This window comes from Gorilla gorilla, chromosome 11, assembly GCF_029281585.2.
Source record: "Gorilla gorilla gorilla isolate KB3781 chromosome 11, NHGRI_mGorGor1-v2.1_pri, whole genome shotgun sequence".
Classification (NCBI taxonomy): domain Eukaryota; kingdom Metazoa; phylum Chordata; class Mammalia; order Primates; family Hominidae; genus Gorilla; species Gorilla gorilla.
In genome coordinates this window covers 104685545-104708071 of record NC_073235.2, presented here as the reverse complement: position 1 = coordinate 104708071, position 22527 = coordinate 104685545, and the positions used below count along the sequence as shown (strand labels likewise).

General features: G+C 43.2%; 1 protein-coding gene and 1 non-coding gene across 3 annotated transcripts in view; both read right to left on the bottom strand.

The window, feature by feature from the left end:
- KIAA2012 (KIAA2012 ortholog) overlaps positions 1–22150 on the bottom strand; it is a 135813-nt gene extending 113663 nt beyond the window's left edge. For both annotated transcript variants that reach the window (XM_031008585.3, XM_031008586.3), the window contains exons 1-4: positions 21694–22150; positions 20230–20514; positions 2791–2950; positions 518–673 (exon numbers count right to left, since the gene is read on the bottom strand). In XM_031008585.3, coding sequence (XP_030864445.2) covers positions 518–673; positions 2791–2950; positions 20230–20514; positions 21694–21777 — 685 coding nt within the window. In that variant the 5' untranslated portion in view covers positions 21778–22150. The remainder of the gene's footprint in view (positions 1–517; positions 674–2790; positions 2951–20229; positions 20515–21693) is intronic.
- Positions 11715–11818, bottom strand: LOC115933887 (small nucleolar RNA U13). Its single transcript, XR_004069730.1, has one exon. It is a non-coding gene; the product is annotated as a small nucleolar RNA U13 (small nucleolar RNA).
- Positions 22151–22527: the final 377 nt, after the last annotated feature.

Here is a 22527-nt window from a genome sequence, read left to right as displayed (position 1 = left end):
TGACTTACTTAAGATCTTACACTAGTAAATGAGAGAACAGCCATTTCGATACACATTTCTGGCTCTAAATCCTATATATATATTTCACATCATATTTCCACAAAAATCACAGGATTCAGGAATATAAGAGTGGAACAGATCTAAGAAATCATCTAAAATCTAAAGTCTAGACCTACACTGCCAAACACAGTAGCCACCAGCTGCATGTGGTTATTTAGATATAAATTAATTAATATAAAATAAAAAGCTCAGTTTCACTGTTGTACTGCTACATTTCAAATGCTCAATAGCCACATGTGGCTAATGGCCACTTTATTGGACAGCCCATATGGGACATTCCATCACTGTGAAAAGCACTATTGGACAGTGCTGGTCTGCACTAACCCCTCATTTTACAGATTGAGGACTATGCAACCCAGAATCTCAAGACCTTGTTTTGGGAAATGCCATTTTAAGGTGTTAACAATTCAAATATCTGAGAACTGGTCATAAAATCAACATGTAAATCAACACGTACCTTGTTCAAAAGATTTTCCTTGTTGAATCCAAAATGAAGGGAAGACAGGCAGGAGATGGTATTTTAGGGGTACACCTGAAAGATCTTGTTGTGGCCTGAGCTTCTTTGGTACATTAAGTTGACTGTCCTGGAGTAGCACAGAATCCTTGATGTATCCTGAAGAGTAGATCAGGAGATATTGATAGAAATAGTGGTAGCCAACTTCAAGTTCTTGGTGGTAACTACAAGGTTCCTCACTTACACTAGTCTTGGCTTTGGACATTGCCCATTAAGGAAGACAATTAGAAGATGAGGGAGATTAAAAAGTCAGATAGAACCCACAGAGGCCTTGTCTATCTAGTGTCTTGGGTGCTTCTGGTTCTGTGCTACATGTGTGCTTCCTCCACCCCATCATTCCCAAGAACTGGGTCTCCCTGGTGGAAGGAGCATGGCTGCTGCTTTGGGGCAAAAAGCTCCTCCTGCCTCAGGAGGAGATCCAGTGGTAGTGGATGTATCCTATTTGCTTCTGTAGGCCCCATGATCAGCAGCCTCCTCAATCCAGTCATTCTATAAGTATTTATTGAGGACTTCCCTATGGGCCCACCCCTCGGCTAGTCAGTGAAGTAGATACAGTGGAACCATACTTGGGCCCTTTTAAAAGGCACTCAGTAGTCTATTGGAGAGACAAAGCTCTCTTGTGTTCTGTATGGCTCTGAGTGTCAGTGTAATATAAGTTCAGAAAACAAGGAGCTCAATATTGACTGGAGCTTTCAGCAAAGACTTTGTAGAAGGTGTGAGCTTGAAGGGTGGGGAGGATTAATCATAGGGGTGTAAAGAAGTCCAAGAGAATATGTACATTAGTATCACAAAGTGGGGAGCTCTGAGATGTGCAGGAAGAGGGTGGTAGGGGCCATTGGACTGATGGGCTTACACCGGATTCTTGCCATTGTGCCTCCAGCTTGAGGTCCTCAACTTCAAGAGGGGCTTTGGCAAGGAATTATGGCAAGGAGCTCAAGAATGCATGTGTGTGTGTATCTTTCCTTAAACCACACATTTTAGCCATAGACTCCCATGGAGGACTCGACCTTTTTTGAGGTCAAGAGGGGCCTTCATTCTGGGGAATGTTGGACCTAGGCTATAGGAGAATGGCCTGCTCTGCCCTCTGCCCCACTCAATGAGAAACACTTCTTTGGTTAAGTGGCTCTTTCTCAAAAGTTTCAAATAAATGGAACTGCCTATAACTGTGGAACTGCCCTGAGAGTAAAACCAATCACTGGAGGAGCTTTCAACTTCAATGAAAGCACAACTTTCATTTTGCTTCAAGTCACCACTTATTGGAGGAGTGAATTGCTTTCTCTTCTTCCTCAGGGTAAACCTATAAAGCAGGAAGAAAGTCAGTCTTTCTCTAGTCCTGGCTGTTTGTTGTTGCTGAAGAAATGGCAAACAGCCGAGTGGGTACTGGCACATTCTTTGCTCACCCTTCTCATCCCAAATAGGCTTGCCAAATAAAATACAGGATGTCCAGTTAAGTTTGAATTTTGGATAAACAATGAATTTCTTTTAGTAGAAGTACATCCTGAAGATTGAAGATTGCAAGTGTAACTGTTTATGCGTGTTGCGGGGGTGGGTATGCATGTGCTAAATGTGGCAACTCTAATCCCCAACCACTTCCCATTTTTGTTTTCAAGCATCTACAGAGTGCATTTAGGGTCTGTTCATCAGAAGGGTGTCCATCGCACTCCTAATGGATTGCGCTGGACAGCCGCCATGTTTAAGAGGAAGAGTCCTAATATTTCACTTCCGGGAGGACCTGGGATCACCTCAGATGGGGAACTAAGGAATGTTGGGAAGAATGTGGAACTGTGGGGGTGCAGGGTGGATCTGACTTCTGGTCCCAGCTCTGCTTTTGACTGAATGATCTTGGACAAATTACTTTGCCTCTCTGGGCTTTTTCTTCCTTATCTTGTAAAAGATGGGTGTTGAACTGGAGGGTCTCTGAGTGGAGAAGATTGGGAAGAAAGTTCTGGCCTGGATGTGGCATGTGAGGCTGCTGAGGGTAAGGGATGGGAGTGAAGGCAGGACTTCAGGCCGTTCTTCCCTCTGCAAATGCGTCAGAGGACAAAGGACCGGAGCCGTGAAAGGGGCTTGTGGGCTACCAAGCGTGGGGACTTTGATTTAACACAGAATTGGGCTTGAAATCCTGGTGTTTCAGGTCTTGATGGAAAACACACTGTCACACCAGAATGGGAGGTGGGGCAGTTTGGGGTGTGCCCCCCTCCCATTTCCCCACTGACCTGCGCACCAGAGCCTATACATGGCGTCTGGGGGCCAAGTCCTCAGGAGGCCTCGGAGGTATCTCTTGGCTGAATGCCCCGGCTGGATCTGCCGTTGGGCCTGGCTCTCCAGCTGGCTTCGGAAGTGGAGGTATGGTTGCCAGGCTCTGTCCTGCTCTCCCTGTGGGGACACCAGTCAGGAAACAGCACAGCTGCTGAGCCCTGAGCCACCCAGTGATACAGACTGGTTAGCACAATCTTCATCAGTAACCCAGGAAACTCCCAGAAGGTGCCAGAAGGCACTAAAAACAGATGCCTCGGCTAATAGACATGAACCAAGAGCCCTCAGAGCAAAGCTCTGAAAGGCCCCTGCAGGTTTGCAGTTGGAAGCGGAAGGAGAAATGACATATACCAGATCCCATCTTGAGATACAGTATTAGGAAAGGGTAAAAACTTCAGAAGAAAACACATTACCTAGTTCAGCCTGTGGAAATCATTTTACTATCTTCAAAAATGGCTCTGTACTGTAATGGGAAAGCCAGCTCACAAATCTGCATTGGCATTCAATGTTTGTAATGTGAATAATGGGACAGACAAATCATGTCCATGTTCATGGGGAGCCTGGCATTTTGAAAATATCTGGCTCTGATGCATTTCATTTAAGCTGGGGAGAATTTTCTGGGAACCTATCTGCCAAAGTCAGTGCCACTGTGCAAGACATCATGGGGAATAAATATGAATAATAACATCTTACAATTGACTAGGAATTTACATTATACAAAGAACTTTCACCTCATCTGTAATCCTATAAGGTGGACTGAATTACTACAACCACTTAAGTGATGTAGAAACTCTCAGAGGATGATTGCTTAGGCAAAAGAATAGCAAATGTGTGATATTTGTGTTGACATCTCTCACCCTCCCCAGTGTCCATGGCAGACATCCCTAATCAATCACAGAATTCTTGACTGCTGAACTGAAGGTGATCTCAGAATCCATTTTCTCCTTAAGAACATTTTTGAAACTGAGGCATAATTTATATAACATGCACAGAGCTTAGATGTTCATTTGATAAATATTGACAATTGTATATACCTTTGTAACCATCACAGAAAACAAAATCCAGAACATTTTCATCCACCCAGGAAGTCCCTCATGCCACTTTTTAGTCAGTATCCTCCTACCCACCAGGTAATTGCTATTCTGATTTCTAACACCGTGGACTGTTTTGTTCTATTCTTGAACTTCATATGAATGGAAACATACAGCATATATTCTTGGATGCTCCATGAAAGTGATCCACACAGTGTTCCAGTGAGAACTGGCATGAGAAATGAAACCCACTTAGTCCCCTTTGGCTAAGGAACTCTCCCAAGGCAACAATATAGCCTGGAAGGATAGAGAGCAACTGTGTGGAGCCAGTTAGAAGTGGAGCTGGGCTTAAATCTAGGGCTTCAAAATTCACATCAGTGCAAAGCCTCTTGTTCTTCAATAACTGACCATCTCATCAAAGGACCAGATCAGGAGTTAGCACCATGAACCAGCTTGATGTCAAAACAATAAATAAAGATGTTTCGAAGCAGGTGCCTCAGTGAGTGTCCCAGACTGTAAGAACTATATTCTAGAGCGACCAAAATTTTCATACAGGTTAGGATGCAGTAAATCCTGACTCAACAGGCTTGAACAATGAGAAAGAAAGTTTGTTATCTCATGTAACAAAAAGACCAAAGGCTAGAGAATACCAGGGTTGGTTAATTCAGTGGCTCAATAGCTCTGGCACCCTGAAACTCATTTTGTAGGCACCAAATCTCTTTCTACCCTTCAGAACAGTCTTTCACTTCAGTCTTATGGGCCTGCAGAGGCTGAACAATGGACACAGGGAAACATCAAGTGGGTCCAAAAAGCACAAGCCAAAGAGTGGGAAGGAGACAGCCTGTGAGAAAGCTTGGGAAAGAGCCTTGGATTTACAGCCAGAGCCCCTGGGCTCAAGGCCTGCTCTGCCTCATGGGAACTTTGTGATCTTGCGTGAGCTCTGGAACCTTCTGAACCTGTCTCTAAAATGGAGCTAATATAGTGGTAGAGGGAATGGAGAGTGCATGGGTTCTGGAATCAACCCGAGAGTCAGGTTTCACAGTGCCTGGCACATACTAGGGGCTCGATATTGTGGGGAAATTAATAAATGAACAAATAGTTCCAATCTCAGCCCCACCACTTCTCAATCGTCTAATCATTATATAATTTAGCCCACAATACTGACATAATACCTCGTTTTTGGTATAAATGAAATAATGTAAGTGAAAGGGTGTTCCACTGAGCCAGCTTATGGTAAGGTGAAAGGGTGGATGCTCTCACTCCCTGCCCACCCTGCACTTGTGAAAGCACTTTCTAATCTCTCAGTACTCCTAAAGGGAGCTGAGGAGAACACAGTGGAGACTGAGCAGAGGCTTTGCTTGAAGATGGAATTGATCTTGAGATCTTGCCCCATCCTTGGGCATGTTAATTTCTTCTCTGAATAATTTTACTCAGTGTCCTCAGTTTAAGGATTATATGAGCTGAGGTATGTAAAATACTTAATGCACATAGTAGGTGGTGAACAAATATTAGGTCTTTTCTCCTTTCCCTTGTCCATGTGGTGGGAGACTATGCTAACTGCCCAACACTTATTCCCCCTCACTTCTTTCTGCTAAAAGAGTCTCAATTTTTTGTCAGCAGATCCCCTTTCCCAAATAGTCATCCCTTGTTATCTGTGGGGAATTGGTTCCAGGACCTCTGTGGATATTAAAATCTGTGTATGCTCAAGTGCCTTATATATTATAAAATGGTGGTAGTAATATTTGTACAGTATAGCCCATATGCATCCTCCCTATACTTTACATTGTTTCTAGCAACTTATAATACTGAATACAATGTAAATGCGGTATAAATAGTTGTTATACTTTTTTTTTTTTTTTTGGTTTGGATTGTTATTTTTTTTCCTGAATATTCTCCATCCCTGGTTGGTTGAATCCAGGAAAGTGCAGACATGGAGGGCCTTGCTTTCCCAGACTCTGTTGTGTCTCAGAGTGGCCAAGGGACCTAGCTCTGGTCAATGAAACTAAGGTGAAACTACTGGGAACCTCTGGAAGGTCTTTGTTTCTTTAGAGAAGGAACAGCTGTGCAAGGATGGCTTGCTGGCCCCTTTCTTCTGCTTTGAATCCATATGTGACCTCTGAAAGTATGGGACCATCTTGTGAACATGCACTAACAAGCCTAATAAGAAAAACCAACATTCAAAGATGGTGGAAGGAAAAGATAGCGCTTGAGTCCTTAATGGCATTGGCGAGCAGCTGGGCAAGCATGAAACTCCTGCCCCTCCACTTTGTGTTACTTGAGATAATTAAATCTCTTTATTGCCTAAACCAGGGGTTAGCAGCCTTTTTTTTTTTTTGACGGTTTCGCTTTGTCAACCAGGCTGGAGTGCAGTGGCACTAACTTGGTTCACTACAATCTCTGCCTCCTGGGTTCAAATGATTCTCCTGCCTCAGCCTCCAGAGTAGCTGGGATTACAGGCATGTGCCACAATGCCTGGCTAATTTTTGTATTTTTTGTAGAGACAGGGTTTCACCATGTTGACCAGGCTGGTCTTGAACTCCTGACTTTAAGTTATCCACCTGTATCAGCTTCCCAAAGTGCATGGGACTCCAGGCGTGAGTCACCATGCCCAGCCTGGAAGGTTTTTTATAAAGGGTCAGACAGTAAATATTTTAGGCTTTGCAGGCCATATGGTCTCTGTTGCCACCACTCAACCTGTCCTTGTAGTGCAAAAGCATCCATAGGCAATATGTAAACAAATGGTCATGGTTGTGTTCCAATAAAACTCTATTTACACAAACAAGTAGTGGGCAGGATTTGACCAGTGAGCAGTGTTTGCTGATTCCCCAACTTCAACCATTGGTAATCATGAACTATGTTGCTTGCAGCCAAAAGTATTTCTCATACGTGGATATAATATGGGAGCAACAGATTTAAAGCTGCTACGGATTGAAGGGATGGGAAACAAGCACTGGAAAAAAGGGGATGATTAAGATGGATTGATAACTAATAAAATCACATCAAGTGAGCCCAAAATGCACAAGCAGCAGAGTGGGAAGGAGACAGCTTGTGAGAAAGCCTGGGAAAGCGCTCTAGATTTAGGGCCAGAGTGCATGGGTTCAAGGTTCAAGATAAAAGAAAACGTGGCTTACTATTCAATTGGCTTTACTCCTTGGGGACTTATGAATTAAACGAATGCTTAGAATTCAAACATAGAGCATCACCTGCTCCTTGATGTCTGGAAAGTTTATGTGGCAGGTACTTCAAGTGCAAAAACAGCCTAGAAATTCAGTCTCATGTGGTCTTGAGGCTTTTCCCAGAGGACGTGAAAGAAAGAATTATAGAGAGGATGGTGGAAGCTAAATGACACTTTCACTCACTGCATTTTTTCACTCAGTCATACGGTAAATATTTGTTGGGTACTTTTTATATTCCAGGCACTGTGTTGGGCCCTGAAATATGGAGCCTTTAGACGAGAGGCCTTTTCTGGGTGAATTGCAACCTCATTTCTTTTCTGTGAATCTTTGCTTTGACTGACTTTCCTCTGAATGCAGTAAGGACCAGCCTCTTCCAAGAAGCTGTGGCCCCTATGCGGATGGCAAGATGTGCTGTTTGAGTCTGGACAGGAACCCTTGCAGTTTCTCATTAGTGGGCATTTCTTTTTCTTTTTTTTTTTTCTTTCTTTTTTTTTTTTTTTTTTTGAGACAGAGTTTCGGTCTTTCACCCAGGCTGGAGTGCAGTGGTGTGATCTTGGCTCACTGCAACCTCTGCCTTCTGGTTTCAAGTGATTCTCCTGCCTCAGCCTCCCGAGTAGCTGGGATTATAGATACCCAACACTACATCTGGCTAATTTTTGTATTTTTAGTAGAGATGGGGTTTCACCATGTTGGCCAGGCTGGTCTCGAACTCCTGACCTCGTGATCCGCCTGCCTCAGCCTCCCAAAGTGCTGGGATTACAGGCATGAGCCACTGCGCCTGGCCATTAGTGGGCATTTCTGAAGCACCAGTTTGGTTCTGAAGCTTTACTGAGAAGCTTGCACCATGGTGCAGGGAGTTGCCAAGAAGAGTTAGGGAATCCTAGACCTGGAATTTAGAGTATTTACATATATTTTTGCTTAGGATTTGGAAGCTGATCTTGGTGTATTCATTTCCTATTGCTGCTGTTAACAAATTACCATACATTTAGTGGTTTAAACAACATAAATGTATTATTCTCATACTGTTCTGGAGGTTAGAAGTTCAAAATGGGTCTCACTGGCTAAAATCAAGGTGCTGACAGGCCTGAGTTCCTTCTATAGGCTCTAGGGAAGAATCTGTTTCCCTGCCTTTTCCAGCTTCTAGAGGTCACCCCCACCTTCATTCCTTGGCTTGTGGCCCTCTCCTCCATCTTCAAAGCCGGCAACCTTAAGCTGAGTCCTTCTCAGGCTGCCCTCTCTCTGATCTTCCTTCTGATTCCTTCTTCTGCTTTTAAGGACTCTTGTGCTTACCTTGGGCCCACCCGGATCATCCAAGATAATATCCCCATTTCGAGGCCATCTATTGATGATAACCTTAATTCCATCTGCAACCTTGATTTCCCTTTGCCCTGTAACCTCACAGGTCCCAGGGATTAGGACATAGATATCTTTGGCAGGACATCCTGTCTACCACATTCTCTTTAAGTTTTTTTCTAGTTTCCTGGTTTCTTTTAATAACTTCTCAAATTATGCCCATGAAGTTGGTTAATAATGTCCTATCTTATTGGATAAACTGAAGCACTGAGGGATGCCCAAGGCCTGCTTAGGGCTAACCGAGGACACCAGTCAGGGTGAAATCTACTAACTCACTTCCAACCTGTTGAAGAATATTTTCAGTGGAAAACAACAAAATATAAGAAAGCATGTATAGTATAATTACAACCTCATACAAGCATATCCTGTATATAGTCATGATGGAAAGATTGGAAGAAAATAGATGAAAAAGCTAATAATGGGAGTATTAGGGTGCTGGGCATAAGATTACAAATAGTTCTTTCTTCTCTCTTTTTTAAAAAATAAAATCAAGTTTTCAGTAATATAGATTATATTTCTAAATAGAAAACATGTTAAAAATTAACTAATTTTCTGGCACCCACCCTCTTCTCATGCATATTTCCTTAGTTCTTCCCTAAAGTTATCCTAGACCTAACCACCCACTCAAAAGTCACTCTAAAATATAAAAGGAGACAGAAGGGAGCCGGGGAGGGAGTTTCTGGAACAGGAAAATAAACATGACAGCAGGAGGCTGGCTATGGATGGTTTCAGACTGTTCAGGCCTGCCTCGGCTTTGCCAATCAATCCCAGCTTCGGGTTTCTTCTGCAATGAGTAATTAGTGTGCACGGGGTGGCCTATTATCCACATTCCACCATGAGTGCTTCCTTTAATGAGGGACTTGCTCTGGCCAGTTGCCTTCCTGATGCATATGAGGTCTCTGAATGCAGAGGCGTGAAGGGGACTCCTGTGTACCTGTCCCTTCCCCCGCACTGGCTGTCTTGTCCACCTGCTCTAGTGCTGGCCACTGAAGGTTTTCAGAGGATGGAAGGAGACGGTAGGGCTTGTGCTCCTGCCCAGCAGATATGGGGTGGCAGGGAGCCAGAGTCCCCAGGAAGGCAACAAAGCCCTAGGTAGCCAGCTGCCATCATACCGCAGAGGGTGGCCCAGCGTTTGTGTGCAGGACTCAGCAGAAGCGTGAAGAGAGAAACCCCCAAATCCCAGAAATGGCAGGCACAGCCCTCCACAATTTGGCCCCACCCACTTCCCCAGGTATATTTCCAGCAGGGAGCCTGGCTAGTGACCCTGATTTCCCCTCACCTGCGCCTTCTCCCCTAGAGGCCTCTGCTCACCTAAGCCTGGAAGGTCTCACCCTGCTTATCTTTACAAGACTCAGCTCAAATTCTACCTTCTCCAAGAAGCCACTCTAGATTTTTCCCAGTAAGAAGCAGTCACACTCTCTGCCTTCTTTATTAGGAAATCATAATCTCGCTCTCTTATGGACCGCCTCGTATCAAAATGTCACTGGGGCACAAATCCGCCTCTTTCACCAGATTGTGCACTCCTGTTGGGTAGAGGTTGCAGCCCCCCCCGCCCCCCGGCCACATCCTTGTAACCAATATGTCATTAAACAATTTGTTGAGCATCTGCTATGTGTCAGGCACTGTTTTAGGCCCAGGGCATTTCCTAACTACTCAGACGTTGGCTCGATTGAATGGAAAAACCCAATAATGTCTGCATTTTACTGCTGACCACCTGTGCTTGTGAGCTGCCTGCTCCAGCCAGAAGTCCTTCTCTCAGGAGGGGCACAGCTGGCATCTCCTAGCCCTCAGTCTGTCTTGCCGGAGTCAGTGTTCTCTGGCAAAGGCCAAATCTTAGAACAGGGTGACTGATCATTGTCGTTGCACCTGTGCATGTGTGACTGGAGCCAGCCTTGGGGCTGCCAGGTGAGTGCAACTGGAGTAGAGGTGGGGGCAGGGTGGGAGGGAGAGGAGAGAAGCCACTTGCAGCTGTGCCTGGAAAGCATCCTCCATCCCCAGCGTGACTTTGATCAGCCTCATGCAAACACTGCTGCTCTCAGCCAGCCCTTTGTCTGCAGGTTTAATTTTTGGGATTCTGTGCAAATGATAACTCTCTCTCCTGTCTATCTTTGGTGAGCATATGTTCCTGGATACAAGGCCATAAAGAAGAAAGTCGTGAAGTGGTCTGAATTTTCTCATTAATGCAGTGTTATAACAAGGCTTGATCCCTGACCAAACCATTCAGCATCAAAGATTTGACCAGCCATATGTCATAAATGTAAAGGTACAACTAGGATTGCTAGCAGCAAAAATTAGGCTCCAGGTCCTACGAGAGCTCAATCTGCCTGGATTTGTAATCATGTCTTGATGACTCACTAGCTGTGTGACCTTAGGGAAATTATTTGATTCACCTGTGCCTCAGTTTCTTTATCTGTCAAATAAGGATGACAAAAGAACATACTTTACACGCAAAAAAAAAAAAAAATGAAATTGGACTCTTACCGTACACCATTTACACAAGTTAATTCAAAATGGAGCAAAAACCTAAACATAAGAACTAAAACTGTAAAACTCTTAGAAAAGTTTTCCCCTAGAGTTTACAACCATAGGGGAGAAGCTTCATGACATTGAGTTTGGCAATGAGTTTCTGAATATGATATCAAAAGAACAGGTGAAAAAAAAATAGATAAGTTGGACTTCATAAAAATTAAAAACTTTTTTTTTTTTAAAGACAGACTCTCGCCCTGTCACCCAGGCTGGAGTACAGTGGCACGATCTTGGCTCACTGCAACCTCTGCCTCCCGGGTTCAAGCAATTCTCCTGCCTTAGCCTCCCTACTTTTGTGCATCAAAGGACACTATCAACCGAGTGAAAAGGCAGACAACCCATGGAGTGGGAGAAAATATTTGTAAATTTGTATCTGGTAATAGATTAATATCCAGAATATCTCTCTTTGAGAGAGAGAGACAGAGACAGGGTCTCAGTCTGTCACTCAGGCTGGAGTGCAGTGGTGTGATCATGTCTCACTGTAGCCTCAATCTCTTGGGCTCAAGTGATCCTCCTGCCTCAGCCTCCCAGAGTGTTGGGATTACAGGCATGAACCAATTATTCAGAATATCTAAGAACTCCTACAATTCAATGACAAAAAACCAAACAACCCACTTAAAAAATGGGCAAAGGACTTGAATAGATATTTCTTTAGAAAAGATATACAAATGATCAATACGCACATAAAAAGATGCTCAATGTCATTTATCACTAGGTAAATGCAAATCAAAACCACAATGAGATTCCACTTGACACCCACTAGAATAGCTATTATAAAATAAAAGAAATTTTTTTTCAGGTCAGACAGGTAATGTGTTGATGTTGTAACGAGGTTCAGAGGGTGGCACATTCACACATGCATGTGAACACCCAATCATCATGCTTATGAACTACAAAAGGATCTGGTTATTATCAAATAAAAGTGTTTAAGGCCAGGCACAGTGGCTCATGCCTGTAATCCCAGCACTTTGGTAGGCTGAAGCAGGCAGATCACCTGAGGTCGGGAGTTTGAGATCAGCCTGACCAACATGGAGAAACCCCATCTCTACTAAAAATACAAAATTAGCTGGGTGTGGTGGTGCATGCCTGTAATCCCAGCTACTAGGCAGGCTGAGGCAGGAGAATCACTTGAACCTGGGAGGCAGAGGTTGCGGTGAGCTGAGATTGCGCCATTGCACTCCAGTCTGGGCAACAAGAGCGAAACTCCGTCACCAAAAAAAAAAAAGTGTTTAAAAAGAAAACAGAAAGTAACAAGTGTTGATGAGGATATGGAGAAACTGGAACTCTTTGCACTGCTGGTGGGAATGTAGAATGGTGTAACTAACTGCTATGGAAAATCCTATGGTAGTTCCTCAAAGAATTAAAAATAGAATTACTATATAATCCAAACAATTCCACTTCTGGGTATATACACAAAATAATTGAAAACAAGGACATGAACAGATATTTGTACATCCATGTGTATAGGGCATTGTTCACAACAGCCAAAATGTGGAAGCAACTTAAGTGTCTGTTGATGGAAGAATGGAAAAACAAGATGTGGTGTATACATACAAGGGACTATTACTCAGCTTTGCAAAAGAAGGAAATTCGGATACATGCTACAACATGAATTCATTCTTCTAATGAGTGAAGACATTATGCTAAGTGAAACAAGTTAGCCGCAAAGGATACAACTGTATGCTTTCGCTTATATGAAGTTCTCAGAATAGTCAAATTCACAGAGACAGCAGAAATATGGTTGCAGGGGCTGGTGGCAGAGGGAAATGGGGAGTTACTGTTTCATGGACATGGAGTTCAGTTTAGCAAAATGACAAAACTCCTGGAAGTGGATGATGGTAATGATTGTACAACGATGTGAATATACTTACTGCCATCAAACTGTACATCTAAAATGGTTAAAATGGTAAATTTCATGTTATATATATTTTGCTACAATAAAAAAAGGCACCTACCTTATTAACCTGTTGTGAGGATTAAGTGAGTTAACAAGTGTAAAGCACTTAGAATGGTACTGGTATAATACTAACTTCTACATAAGTGTTAGCCTTTTTTTTTTTTTTTTTTTTTTTTGAGACGGAGTTTCGCTCTTGTTGCCCAGGTTGGAGTGCAATGGCATGATCTCGGCTCACCACAACCTTTGCCTCCCGGGTTCAAGCAATTCTCCTGCCTCAGCCTCCCGAGTAGCAGGGATTACAGGCATGCACCACCATGCCTGGCTAATTTTTTTGTATTTTTAGTAGAGACGGGGTTTCTCCATGTTGGTCAGGCCGGTCTTGAACTTCTGACCTCAGGTGATCTGCCCACCTCAGCCTTCCAAAGTGTTGGTATTACAGGCGTGTGCCATCGTGCCCGGCCCCAGTCATTGTTATAAATATTCTATTAGTTATACAAGGGAACAAATGAATGAAGTATAAAACCTAGAGAAACAGGAGTGTATTGGATCATATATATAGCTTATTATAGAAATGCTACTTATCATCCAAATTAATTTTAATAAAAATCTGATTTGCTTTCCTAGAATTACAAAGGGTTAGCTTAATGGATGTGTTGAAAGACTCAGATCCACTTTTTAAACATACTGTTAAAGCTGGGGAGATGCTTCTTTTTCTCTGGGGAATGTGGAGTTTTCAAAATCAAGCCGTCTAGGGGTTAAACGTGGGGCTTTGGAATCCATTGTTGGTCTCCAATTCTAGCTTCACCACTTAGGTATGTAATTTTGAGCAAATTAGTTAATGTCAAGCCCCAGGTTTCCTTCCTATAAAACGGAGGTAATGCTAGCACCTAGCTCTTAGGCTTGTGCAGATTGAATGAGGTTATACAGGTAAAATGCCTGCCACACACTAATCACTCAATAAGTTCAGCTGTTATTGACATTACCTTTGACCTCATAGTTGGAGTTGACCATGTTTCTCTCTGACCTTTCCTACTTCTAGGTTTATTAAAGGCTCCAAGTACAACGTCTCAGGACCTGCTCCAATGGAGCACACTCAGAAAAAGGAGTGCAGGCAAATTGCTCTTTCTCCCCTTTGCTGCCTTGGTGCCTATTTAACACTGTTGACAGCCACCAGAGCAGTTCCTACATTTTACCGACACCGTCAAACAAGTAGCAGGTTATTGATCAGGACTTGCAAGGAAACTTCATCCTCCTAATCTCTGGCTAAAAGGGTAACAGATAATTTATAATTCTCTCTCCTTTTCTATATTTTTCTAATTTGTATAAAACCCTATATTATGGTTTGAATAGGAAAAATAAACTTAATTCAAAAGGCATATTTCTTACATTATTTTCTACTTGATAAAATGGTTATCTGGGCCAGGTATGGTGGCTCATGCCTGTAATCCCAGCACTTTGGGAGGCCCAGGTGGGAGGATCACCTGAGGTCAGGAGTTCGAGACCAGCCTAGGTAACATGCTGAAACCCCGTCTCTACTAAAAATACAAAAATTAGCCAGGCATGGTGGCATGCACCTGTAATCCCTGCAACTCAGGAGGTTAAGGCATGAGAATCGCTTGAACCTGGGAGGTGGAGGTTGCAGTGAGCCAAGGTCATGCCAGTGTACTCCAGCCTGGGCGACAGAGCGAGACTCTGTCTAAAAAAAAAAAAAAAGGGTAACCTAAAGATTCCTTCATGGGGGGACATTGGCTGAAAATAGCAACGAAAGAGTTAAATGCCTTGAGTATTAAGATGCGGGGAGAAATTAGGCAGTACAGAATGAGTGGTGACTATTCAGTGGAACAAGGCTGACAATACTTTTAAACTTAACCAAATTTATAATGGAGATGGCAGTAGCAATACAGTTGGCCCTCGCATCTGTGGGTTCCGCATTTGTAGGTTCAATCAACCGCGGATCAAAAATATGTGGAAAAAAACCAATTAATAATAGCAATATAGACCAGATGCGGTGACTCACGCCTGTAATCCAATACTTTGGGAGGCTGAGGTGGGAGCATTGCTTGAGCCCAGGAGTTTGAGACCAGCCTGGGCAACATAGCAAGACCCCATCTCTACAAAAAATTTTTTAAAAATTAGCTGGGTGTGGTGGCACATGTCTGTAGTCCTAGCTGCTTGGGAGGCTGAGGCAGGAGGATTGCTTGAGCCTAGGAGTTGAAGGTTATAGTAAACTACAATCATGCCACTGAACTCTAGCTTGGGCAACAGAGCAAAACTCTGCCTCTACAAAAAAAAGAAAACAAATATATATATATATATATATATAATACTAATAAGAACAATGCAGTATAACAACTATTTACAAAGCATTTACACTATATTAGGTATTATAAGTAATCTAGAGATGATTCAAAGTATATGGGAGGGTGTGTGTAGGTTATATGCAAATACCATGCCATTTTATATAAGGGACTTAAGCGTCCTTGGATTTTGGTATCCTCAGGGATTCCTGGAAGCAATCTTGGTTCTTGGTTTTGAAATCAAGGGGTATCCTGGAACCCTGCAGATACCGAGGGACAATTGTACAATGTTGGTTGAAATCTGCTATAGTTATCTAAATCCTGTTTATCTCTCAATGGAACAGAGAAGTGGCATGTCCTGTGAACTGAATTTTAAAACACATTATCTTAAATACATTATTTAATCAATGTCACATTGTTCGTATTTATCCTACCCCAAATTATGATTACTTAGGTTTTATAGCTATTTGATGTCTCAATAATGGGAAGCTGAATAAATTAAAGGCCTCAAGAAGAATGGTTTCAACTTTGGAAATGCTAAACAAGATTTCCTTCTGTTAAAAAACAACAACAACAAAAAACCAACCAAGCGACATATTTGTGTGTATCCAGAAGTCTAAGAATGCTGACCTCTGATTTCTTGACTTAACATTTATCTTTACCCATAAGGAGTTGGGCCATCAAGAAAGTTCAAGGGTGGATGTATGCTGAGCTATAAACTCCAGACGGGTTGCCACATGTGTGCTGTCAGATCCAGAGAGTTGGAGATGTTGTGAGATGCTTTAAACCTTGACTTGCACCTTTCTGCGACAGCCTTTATTCTTACAGGTCTGGGTGGGGCCTGAGTCATGCAGGTTTCTTGATTCACAGTCCAGCCAAGAACAGATCCTTCCGTGAGCAGCGCTATTACTCTACCCCTTTTTCCATCCTCACTTTGGCTCTTTGACTTTGAGTGTAGTGTTTTAAACTCTTGAACTATCCTATTTGGACAAAGAAATACCCTAATGGACAGATGGTGTGGTTATTGGTGGACTCAACTTGCAGCACTGTTTGCCATTCCATTTTCCTCCCTGAAGCCTCTCACCTTGATTTCCAGGGTCAACTGTCTACCTCTTTCAAAGCTGTAGATTTTTATTTTATTTGTAAGATCCCATAGTTTAAAAAATATATTTGGTAAAAAGAAATGTATCAGCCTCCTGAGTAGCTGGGATTACAGGCGTGCGCCACCACCTCTCCCAGCTAATTTTTTGTATTTTTAGTAGAAATGGGGTTTCACCATGTTAGCCAGGCTAGTCTCGAACTCCTGACCTCAGATGATCTACCTGCCTTGGCCTCCCAAAGTGCTGGGATTACAGGTGTGAGCCACCACACCCGGTCAATAATCACTTTTTTAAAAACAGATTTATATTAGAGAGGTGATGTTTTCTATATGGCCTAGTCTCACATTCTGGTGCAGTGATTTACTTGGCTGTATAACTTTGAGTGAGTCACTCAAACTCTCTGTGCTTCTATTTCCTCACCTTTAAAGTGGATGATAATAGTACTTATGCCCAGGATTATTAGGAAGCATAAATGAATTATACTTGGAAAGCACTTAGAATAGTGGCAAAAATAACACAACTACTCAAAAAAAGTTAATGAACACTGGTATTTTTATTATATGAATACATTTTTGTAATCTGCTTTAAAAAAATACATTCCAGGCCAGGCATGGTGGCTCACACCTGTAATCCCAGCACTTTGGGAGGCCAAGGCAGGTGGATTTCTTGAACCTAGGAGTTCAAGACCAGCTTGGGCAACAGAGCTAGACCCCATCTCTACAAAAATACAAAAAATTGGCCAGGCATGGTGGCATGAGCCAGTAGTCTCAGCTACTGGGGAGGCTGAGATGGGAGGACCACTTGAGCCCAGGAGTTTGAGGCTGCAGTGTGCTGTGATGGTGCCACTGCACTCCAGCCTGGGTAACAGAGGAAACCCTGTCTCAAAACAAAACAAAAGAAAAACATTGTGCAGATTTTCTCATGTTATTCATGACTAACACATGACTTCATTGCTTGACCCAGGTCATTACATGATTTACCAGAGTTCATTTGATCAATGTTCCATTGCTGGGCATTTACTGTTTTCAGTGTTTTGCATAGTAATAAAGAACCCTGTAGTCAATGTTTTTCTGCATAGATCTTTTAACATACATCTGATTATGTCCTAGGGCCAGCTCCTAAAAGTGGAATGTTGAATCAAAAGGTATCAGCCCCTTTTAGGCTTTTGCCAAATTGCCCTCCAGAAATGTCATGTGAATTTGTGCTCCTAACATGTGAGACTGCTGTTTCCCTATAGCTGTCCTGGCACTGGGTATTATGATTTTAAAAGTTTCTTGCCAGGCTGTTGTTTTCATAGTCAGATGGTACTCTATTTTCTGAAGCTTCTGAGGTGTTCTTTTCCTTTTCTTTTATTTTTAAATAATTTTTATTATTCTTATTTTGATAGAAACAGGGTCTCATTATGTTGCCCAGGCTGGTCTTGAACTCCTGGGCTCAAGCAATTCTCCTGCCTCTGCTTCCCAAAGTGCTGGATTACAGGTGTGAGGCACTGAGCCCAGTGTGTTCATTTTCTTTAATTCGAAGTCCCTTTTGAGTTGCTTCCCCTCCTCTTTTAATCTACTATGTCCTTTAATCTTAAACTCCAGCCCTGTACTCTTCCATACGTTTTCTTTTCTCTAATTTCTTCACACCATTTCCCTCTACTCATGTGGAGTTAGACTACATATTCTGTTTTGTACAGATATGAGCTATAAATTTAGAAGATGGATGCTACAGGAAGATAGCAACTTCTTTTTTTCGTTGAGCCCAAATATAACCAAAAATGAAACTCACCCCAAACTGACTTATCTACTTTATAAACTATTAAGATCTCTGTTACCTGAAGTATTTAGCCTTATAGACAAGCATCTGAAGACGATGGAAGGTATTCTTACTCTGGGCAGTGAGTTAGCCTATATATCACTCAGTGTCCAACCAGGAAAATAGAAACTAAGTAAACACAGAAGGAATTTGATTTAGGGAATTGGTTGTACAGGTGATTGGAGACCTCAGAAGCCAAACAGTTTGGGGGGCAACATTGAGATCAGTAACATCAGGAAGCCAGCACCACACTTATGCTAGAAGGACAAAGGGAGGAGCTGGTGGGGTCACCTGGAGGAGTTGGGGGTCATAGTGGGCCTGTCTGTTGAGAGCTGTATCACAGAGGTAATGCAGATGCTTCTTTTCACTTGAGGCAGAGTGGGAAGGGAGAAATACTGTGGTCTTCCTCTTCTTCTCCCTCTCCAATCTCTTTCCAGTGTGTCCCATTGGCAAATTCAACTGGAAGCCAGTGGACACAGATGTTTGCAGAATTGTATATAGCCTGTGGTCAACCTGCCTGTGATGCAGAGCAGAGCAGGGGAAGGGAACAGGGGGAATCTGAGACAAACAGGCCATGACCAGCACAATGACCAGTGGACCACTGGAGTCCCTTCGAGTCCACAAACAACAGGGCAGAGTGCAAAGTATGCAGGCCCTGGTGAGGTAGGCAGTCCTGGATTTGAATTCTGGCCTTGTCATTTAGTAGCTCTCTGGCCTTGGGCAAATCACTTATCTACCCTGAGCTTTGGTTTCCTCATCTATAAAAGGAGGCAAGAAAAACTATATCGCACAGGGTCTTTGTAAGGATTAAATAAAATAATATTTAGCTATAATGCAACATTATAGCATTCAACAATTGGTTTTCTTTTATTCAAGAATTTATTATTTTTAAGGCAAAGAGCATTGGGCATTCAGTCAAGATCATCAAGCTTCTCTATTTTGAAAGATGAAAAGAGGGCAGAGGAGTCTTTTCTTTTGGAAGCTCTGCCTGGCATGGGGGTAGGTGATAAATTGTCCAACAATGATTCTGGGAGATGATCTAAGAAACATTGAAAATATCATGCATGACCAAGTCATTAATTCCACAAACATTTGTGGGTACTCTTTCTGGAAATGATTTAGACATGGTCCCCACATTGGAAGAGATGTTAATCCATCAGGAATGACAGACAGTCAAAGAAATAAATTTCAGTGCATGACGGTATGGGAATGTTTGCAGAGGAGGGAGGCATGGGCTATCTCTGCCTAGGCAAGTGGGAGAAGGCTTCAGTGAGGGGATGGTATTTAAGTTGTGTTTTGAAGGATGGGTGGGAGCTTGCCAGCTGTAGAAGTGTGTGCAAAAATGGAGAGTCATGAAAGGGCACAGGTGTTGGGGAATGATGAGCTAATCACATGGGTGGGGCCTTATGGCGTCCATGATCGAAGTGGTACAGGAACAGGTGGGAAATGTGGCTAGACATGGAGCAGAAAAGCCAATGTGTGAAAGGCCTGATAGAAGAAGCTAATGACTTTATTTTGTGGGGAATGAAAAGTCAGTAGACACTTTTAAATTAGGGAGTCACCCACCATTTCTAACCTAGAATCTTATAAAGTGACACATCTTCCCAGACTATCTTATGGCCTCAGCCAAAGGGCTGATGCATGCAATTATATAAAGCAGGGGCCAGAGGCACATCTCACAAGACATTAGGAAGTATGAATCAGAAAAATGAACACAGGCGTTTTCCCTTAATATTGTATTCAGGATGGAAAAAGTCATTAACTTATCCTGCAGATGCTGAAGGGCTCAAGGTAAATATTTAAAATGTTCTCCCTCTCATTTCCACAGAGCCAAGAACATCAGAGGTGGGATGATGATGCTTGTGGCTATGAGACAGGATTTCAAGGATCCCGATGAAACGTCTGCTGGCCTGAATCTGTCTGAATGCTGAAAAGGACTTTGTGTTACTCTAACTGAAAGGAAAACATAAAATGATGATAATGTAGCCCTTTATGGTTTTCAGAACCCTTTCACATACATTATCTCATTTAAGCTTCGTGACAATGATGTGCAGCAGATAGGGCTAAGAGTACAGTCCATCTCATTTTAGAGATGAAGAAATAGAGGTCTGAGAGTTTCATACCTTCCCTGGGTCCAAGAAGTTATTCCCAAAGCTGCAACTGGGTTTCTAGACATGCTGCCAGCACCTTCCCCAAACCCAAGGGAGCGTTCTGCCTACCTGTTGCCTTCCATATGCCAGGATGGCTTCTTTGAGGTCTTGAAGTGTGTGCAGTTCAAGATCCAGCTTCCTCCAGGGACCTCTGGGGCAGTAGGGGCCTTTTCTCCTCTCTTTGGGTGTCCATGCCGAAATGGCTAAACCTTCTGAGTACAGGATCAGGGCACCCTTTCTAGTGCTGAAAGTTTTAGGAAGAAAGAGGCTCCAGGAGTGCTGGCTGGCATTGTTCTTATCTTGAGGTTTGCTGACAGGAACATAGTCTTCTGGGGACCTCCAGTTCAAGTAATCCTGCAATGAAAAGCAGCCACTTTGACGGAGCCACTGTGGAAGACCTTTCTATAGCAAATGCTGCTTGTGCAAAGCCTTCGGCATTTTTTTAGTTACTGATTTTCTCTGAACCGTTCACACGGTGTTATGGAACACAATTGCTCTTCTTAGCAACTGCCTTTTCTCTCCACATTTCAAAATTAGTAGAACCCAGGGCATGGTTCTATTTCACCCCGTACAACTTTCAGGAGAGTCATGTATGGCTGGAGGATTAACTCAGCTTGTGTGTAGGTTACAGGCCAGTTAAAGTTTCCTGGTATGCAAGTAAGCAGTCAGAATTATTAAGGGCAGCAGATAACTTTGAAATTAGACCTGGACTAGCTGGCAGTTTAAATAGGAGCATTCCAAGCCACCACCACTTCAGCTGTACGTGGGGAGAATTCCTATACATTCCAGATGCTATGTAACATTACCTAATTTGGCTATTTAGGGGCCTATAAAGCAGTTACATATCTTGTAGGTAAGTAAATGCCATTGGCCATACAGGTCCTTTGAAACTTTATATGTCGTTTAACACAGCAAAGGTCAAATATCATGACAAAGTACCATGACAATGGAAATCTCTGTATGACCCCCAAATTTGCAAAGTATCCCCAACAGGTTTCTTATCCCTGGCAGGATTCAAGTGAAATAAAAATCTAGTATAACAAGGGAATTTTGCCACCTCTTTAAAATCTTCTAAAATGAGGTGGTTTTTTTTTTGGCCTATATTAAATATGAGTCCTGTGGGTTGAATTCCAGAAAGTTCAAGGAAGCCATTGAAATGGCATGAACACACACAGCATTTCAACTGCAGAGCACGACTTCCAAAAACCAAACAACCATCAGTTTGCCTAGAACCCAGGTGGAAATTCTGGTCTTGCACCAAACCATCCAAATTCCAGACAATCTGGAATCTCCTTTGGTCCAAGCAAAGACAGCTACAAGGGGAAAGATGAGGGCCCCAGGGGCAATCTCGGTGTGTCAGGAAAATGATGTTATTTTCTTGAGTTTCATGAAGGAGGAAGGAAGATCTTCCAGTGACCCCGCCACCTCACTAACAACACAAACCAAGACACACATGGTTTACCTCCCAAGTGGAAACATAGAGCATTCCTCTCCCACTTCCAAAATGTGCCTTTCTTCAGCTGTGGGACTCACCTCTGGTTCAAAGTAGACTTCTAACTTCTGTTTGTCCTGGCCCAGCTTCCCGTGGCCCCGGCTCAGGAGGGAGAGCGTGAACATGTTTCCCTCTGACCACCCCTTCTCAAGGGCAGTCCATCTTGGTTTTGAAGGCTGAAATCTGGTCACACCTCAAGATTTCCAGAGCTCACAGCAAGCCCAAGAAGACCACAAACACAGGGCCTTTTATTAAATACATTTTTCCCTCTCGCAGCAGTTTCTTAATAACAACCAGCCACACAGTTTAGACAGTGTGTGTCTTTGTGGAGAGAAAAAATAAACCGCACAGCCAGCCTCCTCAAGCCCTGGATTGTCTACTCTCTGGGCGACCTGTCTCTCCCCTTCTCCTGAGCTCTTGTTGTCCCTTGGTCCTGGTTGCTCTGTTACCAGCCGTGTGCATCTACAGATCTCGGCCACAGCACCATCCTTCTTGTCTGAGCGGAGGTTGTTTCCTGGTTGCTATGGCAGCACAGGGAAATGAAGTCCCTTAAACTAACCCAGGCAAGGCAGAGACGGGTGCCGGGTGCAGTGTGCATTCCCCGGGGATGGGGGTGGGGGTCAAATGGACACTGAAGGGACCAGGCTCAGGTTGCAAGTCCCAGTTGCATGGGGTGGGGGACTTGTTGGGGTACTTTTTCTGTTATTGTTCTCATCTTGTTTTTAGAGAGCGTCTTCCCCTCTCTCCTGATATGTGAGCCTGTCACTGTCAACTAACCATTAACAGAGCCAGGGTGTAATCTAGGTCACCTAAAACCACCTGTGACTTTTTCCTTGGCTGAGCTCCATCATCCCCTCAACTGGACACGAGACCTC